The 15,173-nt window shown below is 41.4% G+C and overlaps 2 protein-coding genes across 2 annotated transcripts; both read right to left on the reverse strand.

The window, feature by feature from the left end:
• Positions 1 to 352: 352 nt before the first annotated feature.
• On the reverse strand, positions 353 to 7,156 carry LOC131690029 (syntaxin-7). Its single transcript, XM_058975473.1, has 6 exons — positions 6,683 to 7,156; positions 6,295 to 6,412; positions 6,163 to 6,232; positions 5,714 to 6,107; positions 5,498 to 5,653; positions 353 to 1,031 (listed from the first exon to the last, which is right to left on the reverse strand). The coding sequence occupies exons 2-6, from the start codon at positions 6,410 to 6,412 to the stop codon at positions 942 to 944; spliced, it is 828 nt and encodes a 275-aa protein (XP_058831456.1). The 5' UTR covers positions 6,683 to 7,156; the 3' UTR covers positions 353 to 941.
• Positions 7,157 to 13,186: 6,030 nt separating this feature from the next.
• Positions 13,187 to 15,112, reverse strand: LOC131689103 (nedd8-activating enzyme E1 regulatory subunit). The gene is made up of 3 exons (XM_058973918.1): positions 14,926 to 15,112; positions 14,068 to 14,872; positions 13,187 to 14,006 (listed from the first exon to the last, which is right to left on the reverse strand). The coding sequence occupies exons 1-3, from the start codon at positions 14,991 to 14,993 to the stop codon at positions 13,308 to 13,310; spliced, it is 1,572 nt and encodes a 523-aa protein (XP_058829901.1). The 5' UTR covers positions 14,994 to 15,112; the 3' UTR covers positions 13,187 to 13,307.
• Positions 15,113 to 15,173: the final 61 nt, after the last annotated feature.

The raw sequence follows: 15,173 nt of genomic DNA on the forward strand, positions 1-15,173 counted from the left end.
TTTTTATTGTTTTATATCCACTCCCAAGGTCCAGGCCACGCACGAAGCTTTGCTGCATCATGGTTGCATATGTTTACACTCTCACACTGGAGCAATGCAACAAGCATATGTTTCAGCAGACTGCCAACAACCGGATGAATGACTTCGTAAGCATGAATGATACGACTTCGAATCGGGATTTTGTTATGAGAAAACGATTTGTAGAAAAATATACAAAATCAAACTCGTTTGTAAACAAATCATTTGCGGCTGTCAAGTGGTTGGTTTTGTTGTCGTTTGTATCTGGGAAACTGGTGTGGTTTAAGAAAGGTAAGAATTTCGGATATGTAGACAAGATACAGGACTATTTAGCTTACATTTTATGCTTATAGATTTATATTCTTGCATTACCTTCTTTATTATTCTCTCGTCACGTGCGTGTACTATATGCAGTATACCTAGTCGTACAATATGGGGTACATAACATTATAATACAGTGCTCGAAGAGTGTACTTAGTAAGTGTATAAATAAACGTGAATGGTTGCTTTTGGATAAGTAATATCAAAAAAATCCTCATTTTGATTCTAAAAGCTAAAACATGCTGCAGATTTAACTCTATCAAATATGTTACAATAATTATATTTCGCTCCCCAACAACATTAGAATGATGCAGCTTTCTAGAATGTTCATACTTGAAATAAAATGTATCACGTTATTTACGGACGACTGCCCAAAAAAAAAGTTTTATGACGCTCAGCGTTTGCCGGTCAAGATGGGGGGATAGCGATATCAGTATCTTAGGCTCACCGAAAATCGATTTGCTGCTTCGACTATGTGAAAAAAAAAAACAAATACAAACTACACAGATCCCTTCATACTGCTATTTCGAAAGTGTTTATCGAAATATGCACCTTCTGTATCCACCTAATAGCGATCTTTATTCCAGCCAAGTTTTTCGGTACTAGTTTCTTATTATTATAAGCAAAATGATCACTGCCAGAATAGCTGCCGCTATCAGAGCCAGAATTAACTTCTTCTTGCGGGCTTTGTTCTGTGAAATAGAAGAAATATGAAAGATGATTAAACAATATTGTTTTCGGTCTTCGGTCATATCACCCCTCAATGCAGAGCGGAGCAAAATTAAAAAGTTAGTGTCTTCGACAATCCGTTTCAAAAATAACTAAGGTTGTGTATTATACAAAGTTATTAAACTAATAAATGTAAACCATATTGCTGTGGAAAAGGGAAAATAAACATTTTGTGGAAGGAACTATCCATTCCTGGGAATAAATGTGACTTAACATCATCGTCGTCGTGACGCAAATACCCTTGTGCTTTATACCTAGAATCCGATCAACGATGCTGAATTAAGAATTATGCAGATCCAGGTTGCTCGACATTAACACGCCACTCTCCAATCTTTACCGTTTGGGCCATTGAATGAAGAATCAAATTCTTTTATTACTTATACCCATAGAGCTTAACTATCTGATTCTAACAATATGCATTTTCAACGTTTATAACTTCGGAACATTTTTTTTTGTTATCCCTAGCGGGTTTCATACATCCTTGACCTGACGGACGAAGCTATGGTGCCTTGAACACAGGCATCATCAGTAGACGTTTTCGCTAAAGGAATTTCCGTTCGATGACCCGTTCTTCTTCTATAAGCCGTAGGTCTACGGGCAGCTGCGAAGATATTCCTGACGCAATGGGAAATGTAGGTGGTGCTGGTAATGGCACCTTTCCTCGTGGAACAGGGAGTGATGGTATCCGTACAGGTCGAACCGAACCACTTGGCGTCGGATTTACACAATTAGTACAGCTCCATTCGTGGTCAGCTACACTACCGGTCAAAAGTTTAAATTCACTTGCTTTTTTAAATTTTACATTATTGAGTGGGTTTCTCAGTAGAATTTGTCAAGCACGTGCGTCTTGACTATATGGTCGGTGTTAAGTCAGACAGGACCAAGTCGCAAAACATAAAAAATGAGATAATGATATCATGGATACAGAATTTCTTCAGCTACATTTGACTTTTTCCAGATTTGAAACATCTAACAAAAAGCAAGAATTATGACAAAAAGTATTTTCCGATTAACATGTAAAGGATGCTGCGATTTAAATTTTAAACTCGTTTTTCTCGAAATCAATAAAGGGTTACTTAGTCCGGTCTGACTTAACACCGACCATATCATGTTGCTACACGCTATTGGTCAGAGTGTAGGAGTGGGTTTGACGCCTTTGGGTGACGCGTAGATCACAAAGACAGGTTGTATTCATTCGATGCGTCGAGTATATAATACATGTAACATCTTAGTGCTGCAAAAACTCGCTCCAAAAATTATATTTCAAATTGGTTTTTTTATTATTATTAAAAGGTAAGTAGAGTTTTTTATATTGAAAATCGTAACTGTCGAAAAAATATCAAATCAAATTGACCTAATTTGAAGATTATCATCTCATTATACATTCATTTTCGAGCGCTCGGTCTCAATCCTAGTGGTGTATAGCGACAAAGAATAGTGCAAATCCGCGTTCAAGGTTATCTTGCGCACTCTCCGCCTCGTCGAGGTTTCAGTATTTTTTACCTTCTTTTGTATTTCTGTTTCTGAGTACCGTTACTCGACCAGTGAAGCGGTGTTCTTCTAGTAAACCGTCTAGATACCGTTGCATACACAAGTTCAGTACCGTTTTTATTTTACGTTTCCCCTTCTTGATTCTCCTACTAACGTGTACTGGGCAATAGGTCAAAATGACTTCCCCTGACGGCGGCTCATCTCAAGGTGAGATGGACGTCGAAACAAAATCGGCTCCCCGGCTCAAAGTACAGTCATGATTCGCTGGTTTGGCCACACCTCTGTCCAGCTAACGAATTTGATTCGTTAGTTAGACCGACTGACAGATGTCAAAAACTATCCAAAGGAAACGTTAGTAGTGTAATTGCATCTATTCACATCTCTCATAATTCGACACAGATCTTTCATTAGGGCCTAAGTCGCAATGTACTCAAATGGAGAAAAATGAGTTTCAATATTCGCCGATGCTTTGCTAAATGTAATTTTTATTGTAGATATAAATTACTTTATGACCATGTTTTTCCTGAAGCATCTTTGGTTAAACCTTATGACAATATAACAAAGAATTTAATTCCTATGTGGTTTTAGTGGGTAGAAACTAAAAAATGCTTAAGCCCAATTTACATTCCAGTCGTGATTTCGCCCTTCAGCAACCATCATTTGCGAAAGGGCTAAACCGTGAACATAATTTTCAGTAGGGCGTGGTAAATGGGCTAAACTGACTCTGTCTTACTAGGTAGGGCCGGGTAAATGGGCGAGCTTGACAGTATACTTTTTAATAGGGCTCAGCAAATGGGCTCATGGAAACCCAATGTAAATGAAAGGGCGCACGCATCTTTTCTTCAAATTTCATGAAAATATCGATATATTCGAATGTTTATGTGCAACAACTATAGAGTAGACATGATCATAGTAGATATTGCTTATCATTTATATAATAGAACCGCCGCTTGAATAATAATTTTGTGACTAATAACCATACGCCCCGGTTGTCTAAAAATGTAAGTTTAGCCTGTATATTCCATATGAGAAGGGCCTAAGTCGAAATCTCGAAAAATGCGTGTTTCGCCGTTTTGTTTCATTTAATTATAAATCGACCTAAAAACCAAATTTTCACCTCAATCTTGTAGTATTTTTATCGCATAATGTCATAATAGCGAAAACGCAGTTTGTTTACATTTGAGATTTAAGCCCTAATGAAAAATCTATGTCGAATTGTCAGATTGATTGTCAAAGTAAATTTGACATAAGATATTGACATTCAGATTCTTTTTAGTTGGACAATTAAGATTTCTGACAGCTCATTTACAACCACAAATGCAAACTCAAGACAAAGGAAAATTGATTTGTTTTCATCATGAAATACCTAACCTCAATCAATTTTTGCAGTGCAAAATATTTTGTTTTCATCACGAAATAATTCAGCGCCTTTTCTTTTTCAACGGGAATAGAAAGGTCAATGGTCCAACTAGCGGAGGTCCAACTAAAAAGCGGTCCAGTTAAAATATGTCCAACCAGCGAATCACGACTGTATATCTAAGCTCGGCAACCGGACCCTACGTGTTCTTCTTTCGAACCAAAGACTAAAAATGTTTGAACCTATTGCAAATTCTTCGAGTTCTGACGGACCGGTATTCGGCCGTGACAGAAGTATCGAAAATTCGCGCTGATAAGCTTCGGGTGGTGGTAAACAGTTTAAATCAGGCAAATGATATTGCTGGCTACGGGCTCTTTACGAAGGAGTACAGGGTGTATATTCCAGCTAACAGGGTTGAAGTCAGTGGCGTCGTTTCCGATTCGAATCTGAGTTGCGAGGACTTGCTGAAACATGGGACTGGCTGTTTCAAAGACCCCATGCTTAAGCCAGTGAAGATAGTGGAGTGCAAACGTTTGCAGTCAGGTTCAGTCGCAGCTGACGGGAAAAAATATACGTCAACTCAGTCTATTACCTCTACCCAATTACCTCCTCTTTGACAAGGTTCGTCTACCAGTTCACCTCTTTGTGCCGCGGGTCATGAACTGTACTAATTGCAAACAATTGGAACACACAGTCTCTTATTGTAGGAATAAGACCCGTTGTGAGAAATGCGGATGATTCCTGTGTAAAAGATGTCGAAAAGTGTCTACTGTGGGGGACACCCACATGATCTCCCGGCATGCCCCGCGTACATACAGCGCAAGGAGAATCTTAAGCGTTCTCTTCAGGGGCGCTCCAAGCGATCTTTTGCAGAAATGCTTAAAATAACTACGCCACCGTTCTCTACGAACATCCATACCAACTTGTGTACTGACAAAGGTGACTATGATAAACCCCAGGAGGGAACATCTTCTACTGTGCCTAGAAGCAAAAGAAAAAGAGGAACATTTCCTCTCTCAAGCTTCGACGTAAAGGCCTAGGGCCTCAGTTAGCCACCGATGGCTTTGTGATACTGCGGAACTCCTCCCCGCACCGAGGCTAGTTTTAGGTGATTTCAACTCCCACGGTACGGCATGGGGTTGCCTTCATGACGATAATCGATCTACCCTACTCCAAGAGCTTGGCGACAACTTCAATATGACCATTTTGAATACGGGTGAAATGACACGGATTCCTACCCCTCCAGCGCGTCTGAGCGCCTTAGACTTATCCCTCTGCTCGATATCGCTGCGGTTAGATTGCATGTAGAAGGTAGGTCACTGACCATCTGCCAATCGTAATAGTGCTAACGGTTAAGAGCCACCTAATACAATCAATGGTTCCTCACACGAAATATTGATTGGAAGAGCTATGTGTTCGCGATATCCGGATAAGTAAAGTCGACAGAAGAGCTTCTATGTCTTGTATGCCTGTATATATGTATACAAGATACATGCATACATGTGTACATACAATAATCAAAGAAAACCCCATATTAGTGCTAACGTTTATAACCCTTAAAAACACCAAAAGCTACCTTACCTGATAGACACTAGCTTGCTTCAATTGCTGCACCCCCTCGGACACGAAAACGCTCGTGTGTTCAACAGAAGCCTCAATTGAATCCACCTGATGACTCTGCTCATACACCAGCGCACCCAACTTTTTGTAAATTTCGTTTACACTGAGAATGTTTTCCTAAAATTGAAACAAATAGATCAAAATTTATCTCAGCCAACCTACACAAGCACTACAAACCTCCAACTCTCGAATGGTTTGCTCCTGACTCTCTAGCGCCTGTAGATCGATTTCCTCCTGCAGCTGCTCTTGCGTCTGCCCACGTTGACCGTGACTGCTGGTTACAAAGTTATCCTCGAACATCGACGAATTGTTGTAGCTTCCCATACTGGAATTGTTTGACCCGGGCGGTTTGTTTAGCGTCACATGGGCGCCACGTGCCAGTCGGATGGCATTCTTTTCCAGATCTACAGTTTTTCGCTGAACCGACTGGAACGCTGTTAGTGCGGCGCCAAATTCGTCAACCAACCGATCACGTTGGATCTTCAAGTGGCGTTCCTTGCAGTTGACCAGATTGTTTAGCAGGTTGGTTGTATCGGTGATCAATCGTTGGGTGTAGGTTCGAATTTGGTGGCTGAAAAAAAGATAGTTAATGCATTATTTCCCTCTAAAAATTATGACAAGCTTACAGCTGTTGTTTCAATTCCGGTGAGTCCTGTGCTGTTCCAAACTGATTCACCATGCGCTGCATAGACGAAACTGGAAGAATTTCAAAATAGTGGTTCAGTAAAAATGATTGTGGCAGACACAAAACTTCTTACCATTCTGAAGAATCTTTTGAATGCTGGTTGCAATAGTCTGGACCAGCTTCTGAAAATCAGCTTCATTGGTTACCGTGGTGGTTCCCGGACCGTTATTTTCGAATGATGAGTAACTCATCTAGAATTAGAAAAAAATCGATGAAAAAATATTGAAACTGACAAATCGACAAATAATATTCAGGCAGAATTGTAATCCAATCGAAAATAACTTTTAATCCAATTAAAACAAACACACGGTAAACAAACCCGATATTTTGAACTTTACAGGTCTCCATAAAAAGTGAATTTAACTCACGGATCAAATCCAAAGGAATATGCCGTGAAATCTTAATGCATTTTTAATTTTACCAAACAATGAATCATCTAAATTTGATATGGGTTATATTACCTTATCCGTATGGTATATATTCCCGATTGGCAGCCCAGTCGTACGTAGTATGGGTGTTTCCACACCAGCTCGTTCGAAAATGAGTTGACGAATGCCTCTTCTGATTATGTCGATTGCGTTTTTCTCCACCCACAAATGTTCTTCTTTTGCTACGTTGCCCGTGAAAACAACCCGCTTTCGTTCCAAGAACTTGCACAAACGTAATCCAATAACCTTTACGATATTCTGGAGGAATGCAGTTTCTTTGTTTTGTGGAATGCTCCAATTATTTTAAAATCTTTGGACACAGACGGTATTTACACTGATAACTCTAGCGGCAAACAACTGCAAATCACTAGATAAGAATCTTGCAGAGAGATAATAAAACAAGATAAAGATAATATTCTTCTTTTTTCACAACTGGAACACGTAAAAAACAAATTATTTTGCTGATTCTTGCGAAAGACTGACAAGCAAACAGTAATCATCTAATCATTGTCTCTTGATTCATCATTATCGCAGAAACGTCAAAAGTCGCCCGAAAGAGTGCAGAGCTCTGAGCCGATCGATGGGTCGAAAAAGTTATAATGGTCCACTAAGAAAAAGATGAGGAGGTACCCGATCTGAAATGTTTCGCCAAAATATATAAGGTGCTGAGATATTTCGTGATGAGAACTAAACATTTCTCGACAAACATATCTCGACAAACATATGATTACGGCCTAAAAGCCAACTGTCAAAATCCACTTTAAATGGAAATTCCAGACAAACCGTTACTAGTCGAACACAGTTCACAACAGTTTATGAATGAAAAAACTTTTCTCTTTCGTTTACTACCAACATCTGTGATTGGCGTGTAACGGTTTGTCCGGAATTTCCATTCAAAGTGGATTGTGACAGTTGGCTTTTAGGCCGTAATCATATGTTTGTCGAGATTTGGTTCTGCTGAAAGCTATCGACGTATACAGCTGCGATGATTTTATGTCGTTTGAGTTGGGAATTACATGGCGAATTGGGAGGTAAACAAACTGCTGTTGGGCTTAGGGGAAAGCCGGCAGTATTGACCTTTCTACAGTCAGTGTGTAGAAAGTGCAATCAAATTTATCATAATTTTGAGGGCACTCAAAATTTTTATGGAGTGTAAACTCAACCGCGGGATTTGCTAAGGGAAGTAAAACACCCTACGCACTACTTTTTCGGCGGAAACAAATCGTTTCAAATTGTTCCCGCGTGCAGCTGTTGTTGTTTAAAAGTATTGTTGATAACGAAAAATATTGTTGTTTATAAATAATTTAACATATGTCAACCTGAAAACTTAAATCAGCGTTCGACGATCGTCTATGATGATATCTAGAGAAAATTTTCAATAGGACGTAAGTAACAATGAGAGATTCTCTTTGGAGTCTTTCTCTTCTGTTCATTACTCGGCTATTTCAACGTTTACTACTCTACTCTTTGCATAATAGTCTAGTAAAAACCGTCGGCTTTCGATATGTACTGCAAAATTAGTGCAAAGTGTTGTAATCACGTCGTAATAAACGAAAGAGAAAGTAAACAAAGAAAGGCTCTCAATGTTACTTACGTCCTATTTTCTCTAGATATAATTGCTTTTATGCTTCAGATAGTACTGTATGCGCGTCAATAGAGATGCTTCGACATCTCCAATGGAGTTCTCGGAATTACTCTAACGGCCAATTTCTTCACTTGGGGACCGTCCATAAACCACGTAGACCGACATTTGAGAATTTTCAACCCCCTCTCCCCCCTAGTAGGCCATAGTAGACTTTTACCAAACCCCAACCCCCACCCCCCCCCCCCTCCTCGCCAAAAGTCTACGAAGACTTTTAATTTTTTTTTATTCGCGGGAAAAGTGAAATTAGCAAGAAGCACATTATAATGTTCAATTAAAAATTAGCGCTCAGATTTATTTCAAACTTTTTAAATATTAAAGAAAGGTTTTTCACATTGGGTTTTTGTCTATGCTTGCTTGTCAATTAATATCAATTCAAGGTGCTTTCCAACGTTTGTGTAGCGGAATATTTCTTTTCAAGGTTACTCACTCAAGTGTATGTAAAAAGATATATTGCTATAACTAGTTCAAATTTTGGCCGAAGTGCGACCTACACCAACAATGCAGAATTGCTAAACACTTGTTGAGCCTTACTGGTGCATTCAAAATTGTTAAATTATAAGAAACAATTACAAAATACTACCGATGTGTATGCGTCTTAACGGCTATCTGATAAACATTTAAGTCGTTTTGAATGCTATTTAAAAGTCTCTTTTGGCCAAATACGGCTACATTACTGCTGTGCCATGAAAATGCTGTTTTGCTACTGTTGTGCATTCAGAATGCTGCTTACTGGCAAGAAGGCTTTAAACAGTTTTTTTAAATTGTTATTAACAACAGTTATGCCCAACGAATGCTAAAACAATGATGGAAGCATCTGAAATGCAAATTATATGCTACTTTACCGAACATACTAATGCTTGTTGATTACTTGGGAATAAATGTCACATCTAATCGTATATTGTATTATCTGTGAAAACAAAAAAGAAATCCCCCATACACATGATCACCAGTCTAACAAGAGAGAGAGAGAAAGTTGCATTACTTTTCGCTTTGGTTCCATCTCTGAAGGGGAGCTTACTCTTTACTTTTGCCACAAGAAGAAGAAAACAATCTTCCGGCGTCGTCTAGAAGCATATAAATAGCCCATCATTGGACTAGCAGCTCATTCTTGTGGATACTTTCAAAAGCAACGGATTGGATCTAAACTGGAAGGAAAGGACACTGCGAGCAAGCAGCCTGGATGGATGCGGCCTGCCAAAGATGGCAATCAGGACACTGAGGGCAAGCAGCCTGAGCGAATGCGGCCTGCCACAGAGGGAAAGCAGGACACTGCATACATGTAGCCTGGATGGAGCTGGCCTGCCATGGACGGCAGCCGAGACACCGAGTGCAAGCAGCCTGGTCGGATGCGACCTGCCACGAACGGCAGTCAGGACACTGCGTGGAAGCAACCGGAGTCGATACGGCCAGCAGCGGAGGACAGTCAGGACCCTTCATACAAGTAGCCTGAGCAGATGCGGCCACCCCTAGAAGACTCTCGTGGCACTGCAAGCAAGCAGCGAGCCATGGACAGTACTCGAGATGCGGCAAACTAGCTATACTGAAACGGACGTGTTTGAATTGGATTCCATTTGGTTGATCAGGGTCCGTAGCTTCCCTAGAGATGGTGTAGGCGTGAGTAACTCTCGTGTGGGCCACACGGAGTCGGGAGAGTATTCGCTGTTGTTTTCAAACTGGTTCGGTCAGACCAGTAGTCGGCAGATCCTTTGACCTTCTGTGTGTGGCCTCGGAATCTCCGCCAGTGGTTAGTGAATCCGTTCCGCTGGTTCATGCTGAATTCTCTGTGTATGTCGAATGATGGTATTTCTTCTGGTAGTTGGGCTCGGGCACATCTGTTGTGTAGGGCTAGTGTATTCCCTCTGATGCCGCTGTGGCCAGGGATCCAGCACAGTGTGATCAGGTAGTCTCGGTGGGACTAGATGGCCTGTACGAATGGGTGGGTTGAAGTTCCTGATGCGATGTCCCATAGGACTGACAAGGAGTCAGTTAAAGTTACGGTTGGTTCGTCTGCGTCTCTTTTAGCCATTCCGCTATGAAAATTGAGCAAAAGGGTGAGAGGCGAAAGGAGAGCCCGTTCCCCAGTCCGCTGATACCTGCTCCGACGCCGTTGTCCGCCTTGGAACCGTCGGTGTATAATTTAATGTATTGTTGGTATTTCCAGTAGATGAGTTGACTTTATTTTGGTATGATACTGTTTGGGGGGTCTCCGGCCTTTATTGCACGGATGAGGCTGTCGTCAATGTTAGGTCCAGGATCGTGCCAGACTCGTGGTCTTTTGCGATGCGGTTGGGAGGCGTTTCTTGGCGAATTCCAGGTGGATGTTGGCTGCTATGGTGAGGGCGTTGCATTCGTTACCCACTGTCCTCCCGAGGAAATTCAGTGCCCGTTTGAGGACTACCCTAGCTGCTTCCCAGCGACAAGGGAGTACACTGGCCGCGACACAGGCTGCTTCGGCAGGGGTGCTTGGTAGTGCTTCGGAGGCAAACCGCACCGCTTCGTGGTATAGTGGCCCAAGGATGGTGGAGAGCCTATCTAATTTTCGGCACGTGAGGTCGATCCCAAAATTTTGCTATTTATTGGGATCGTCTGATGTTGAGTGTTGTTCTACGGTTGTTTTGGGGTGACAGTAGCAAATAATGCGGACCAGCCGCTTTCTGCTTTTGCAGTTTTTTTTTGATTCTTCGGAAGTGGGGCAAAGTTTAAAATTCAAAAAACCCAACCTGAACTCGAAAATTCAAATTTGAAAAGCCGACCCGAACCTGAGAAGTTTAAATTAATAGAACCCGAACACGACTATCTCTAAGTGTACGTTCTCTATGAAATAAGTTAAAATAATTCTAGACCGAGTATTTTTGTTTTTGCTTTTCTCAATAGAAAGGTATTACAATTGCTCTGAACCGACTTTTTAACGGAGGGCCGAGTGACATATATCATTCGATTCAGCTCGCCGAATTCGGCAAATGTCTGTGTATGTGCGTCTGTGTGTGTACGCGAACACAATCTCACTCACTTTTCTCAGAGATGGCTGAACCGACTTTCACAAACTTAGGTACAACGGTGCAACGTTCCCATAGGCTGCTATTGAATTTCTAATGGACCCGACGTCCGATTCCGGAATTACATGGTGATGAGTACGATCACGTAGAAAATGTCGATTTTAATAAAATAAATTTAATAAATTTAATTCTGCAATGAATGTATAATGGTGAAAATTTTTCCAAAATGTGACCACAACTGCTTCGATTTGTAGTACTAGGTCACTAACAGCCATTCAAAGTCTTTTTTGTCACATTGGCCACCATCATCGGTTCCGGAAGCTCCGGCGGAAGTATCCAAATTCAGATTAACAGTCACATTGGTTTTTTCGGAAATGGCTATTAAAATTTATCCCGATCCGACTTCCAGTTCCGGTATTACGGGTTGTGGCGTGCGATCACTTAGCAAATCGTGATTCGTAAAACTTTTGCTAAAATGTCTCTCAAACAATTTAAATTTGCAGTTCTAGGTCACCGACGGCCAAACAAACTTTCGTTAACTACATTTACCACCATAGACGGTTCCGGAAGTGCCCGGGAAAAGCGGCCATCTTTCAAAACTAGCAAACTCATATCAGTTTCTCGGAAATGGTTGGGCCGATTTTCACAAACTTAGTCCCCACAGATGTCTATAAAATTTCGCACGGATCGCTTATATGGTTCCGGAAATATAGACTGAACCGGCCGGTCACACATGAAATTCTCATATAAGCCTAAACTCAATTTTTTTAAGGAGGGGACCCCATGAAATTGCAGAAATCGAATTCGTATTTTTGATGCCAAACATCTTTAAAATGCATGAAACGTCGAGATTTTATGTTATCTCGTTTTTTTTTTTTATAAAAATCGACTTTTTGGGACTTTGCCGATGTCGCTCCTTTTTTCAATTCAATAAATTTATACAATCCGATCTTCCCGAATGAATCGAATCGAATGCACAAATAGAATACCGGAAAAAAATGACCAACGAAACCTAGAAAGGATTACCTACTATTCTATCATATACGTCAGTTCCACATCCATTCCCTGACCCAGCTGTCATAGATGCTCTTATGAACACATACAGGGATAGACATACGACTAGCTCATAACAATTGATGCCCCTGCGAGCTGTGTCCACCAACACTGTTATTAAGCTGTGGAACAATAGTCTTTTCTACGGCTCATGTACGTACCCGTCACATGCCACAAATACTACATCACTACCTGGCGGAAAATATTCTGGTTGCAGTTGAAAATCGAAATAGTGAACTTGCGCCTTTCGATTTTTCTCCTATTTTCAGCGTGCGGAACTTAAGCGCAACTGGTTTAGATGATGCGCAAGTTGATTCTCTAACATGTACACAAGATGCGCTTTAGTTGCCCACTCTGCAAATAGGGAAAAAACAAAAGGCGCAAGTCAATTCTTTGATTCTCAACTGCAACCAGATAATAAACAAAGACGGGAAAAATAAATGGGATTGTTTTCAACCAACAAACTCCATTAGTGTTTGTGAGACCGACCGACAAGAGCTCAATCTCTGCAAGCACGGCCCACAGCAAAAGCTAATCCGCTAGTCGGCCACGCCAGCGAGTACAAGCTAATGGTTGATTGTTATTATGGACAGGTGCAGAGCATGAAGAAACACAACATAAAAAAGGCCAATAAGTCCTCTCGGTCTCGTTGATGTACCACCATCTTAAAGCAATTGTCTGTCTGAGAGAGGTTCTTTAAAACTAATGCACAAATATATTTGATGATATTTGCAATACCGTCGAACCCATCAACCAAGGGAGGGAAATAATTGTGGACCGGGTATCCATACTAAAATATGTCCACTACCTATAAACAGATCACTACACTTTCACATTTTTCTTTTTATTTATTTCTCTGGGAAAGTAAAGATATTTTGCCGTTAGCAATATTATATTTTGATAGTTACGGATCAACGACGAAAGCCAAGCTACTTTCCATATAGTACTACTGACCTTTCCCAGTTCAAAGTTTGAATGTTTCTGTCTGTGTCGTGGTCCCATCGTAAATGAAGGTATTGTCAAAAGGCTTGTACTGTTTCGTAACCAACTTGATCAGCTCGTGAGCAATACATCCTCCAAAGAAGGCGGAAATACTATGAATCTCCGCTCCTCCATAGCGGCAAACTTCATGGGCCAAATCATCACTGATCGGTGGCGTACTAATGCCCCATTCGCTAACCATTTTTGCCGCTAGGCTTTTAATCCTCGAAGTGTCGACCTCAACCTGGCACTCCCCCGGCAGGTAGCCGTATTCCGCCTGAAACTTGTCCACCGCACGCAACGTCATGTAATGAACCATCAATGAGTTGGGCGTTTCCAAACCCGCAGAGATCTGAGTCGCTTTGTAGCCTTTATCGTACTCGTCCGCAATTTTTGTTCCCCGAACTATGGCTATGTTGGCCGCTTCCCGACAGAACAAGCGCACATCTTTCTCGCTGATCAAATCGTTTGGTTTGTTTAATTCCTTTAGCAACTGTCGGGTACGACGATATACAATTTCCGCATCGTGGACTGCCTGCGACCGATATACATTCTGTAGGTTTATGTACGAAGCTGTGTCCGCTGTCATGTCAGGCAGAACACCCGGCAACGGAAGTAAACCGTTTCCCTCATTTTCTACAAAATCCTTCAGTGCCCTAGAAAGAATCCAGAAAGCGTTACTCTGAAAGCAAACCAAAGGCAACTGTATTATATTTTGAAACCTCCTTTTGTAAATAGATTACCTCTTTGTTAACATTCAGACAACAATCATCAGCCAAAATCTCCCTGATTCCGGAGCTTGGTTTGCCCGCTCCAAAGCTGGAATTAACTGCTTTTATCGCTTCTTCAAAGTTTTCCTCATCCGCAGTCATCTTGGACCGTATTAGTTCCCTCAGTTCTGACTTTTCCTTGTAATTGCTCGGATATCTTCCCTCGTGAGCGTCCACCCATTCCTGCAGGCACTTGTACATCACTACCAGCCAGGGCACCTTGGGGGTGAGCTCCGTTTCAGTCATGTGCTTCTTCAGCGCTTCGAAAGGATGCTCCAGACGAAGGTCACTTTGTCGACTGTCCGGATGAGATTCAATGACGCAATGTTCCTTTACCTGTAGCCGAGCTACCCCATAGAATCCAAGCGACCGGCACACAATAAACGGAATGTGCTGATCCCAAAGTAAATTCGATAGCCGCACAGTTGTTCGTTCGTTCACAGCTGTGGCAACAACCACATCAAAACTTTTGAAAAATTCCGGCTGCGCTTCAATCAGTTGATCAACATTCTCCTCCACATGATCACCATGTACATCCGGATTTAGTTCCTGTAGAAACTGGGTTGCACTTTTCGCCCTCGGTTGACCAACCGAAGTCAAATCAAGGAAAAAATTACAACCAATATCTTCCTCTGTAACAATCCCATTGTCCACTATAGTGAATCCTCCGATACCGGGTAGAACCACTCCTTTTAATATTTCCGTCCCCAAGGCGGTAGCGTTGATTAGGCAAATCTGAGCATTTTCTAGCAACGTCTGGCCGTGCTCACCCCACAGACTGCGAAATAAAACATTGAATGTTCGAACGATTAACCGATGTCGTTTACTTACCGAATCTGACGATCGTACTTCCGACTCTTGTCCGACAGCTCCGGAGACTTTGGCGCAGGTGAGGACATTTTTGCAAAACTGAATCCTGCTGGATTTTTGCACAAAAACTGCTAACAAAACAAAATGTTTCTCAAACAAGTTCACAAGCCGGCTGTTTTTTTTAATAAAAACTGATGTGATTGCGTGAAATGATCAATGATTGACGTAAAGCGAAGATGGATTCTAGTAATAATTCTTCCATTCTTTTT

Source organism: Topomyia yanbarensis, chromosome 3 (assembly GCF_030247195.1).
Source record: "Topomyia yanbarensis strain Yona2022 chromosome 3, ASM3024719v1, whole genome shotgun sequence".
NCBI classification, from domain to species: domain Eukaryota; kingdom Metazoa; phylum Arthropoda; class Insecta; order Diptera; family Culicidae; genus Topomyia; species Topomyia yanbarensis.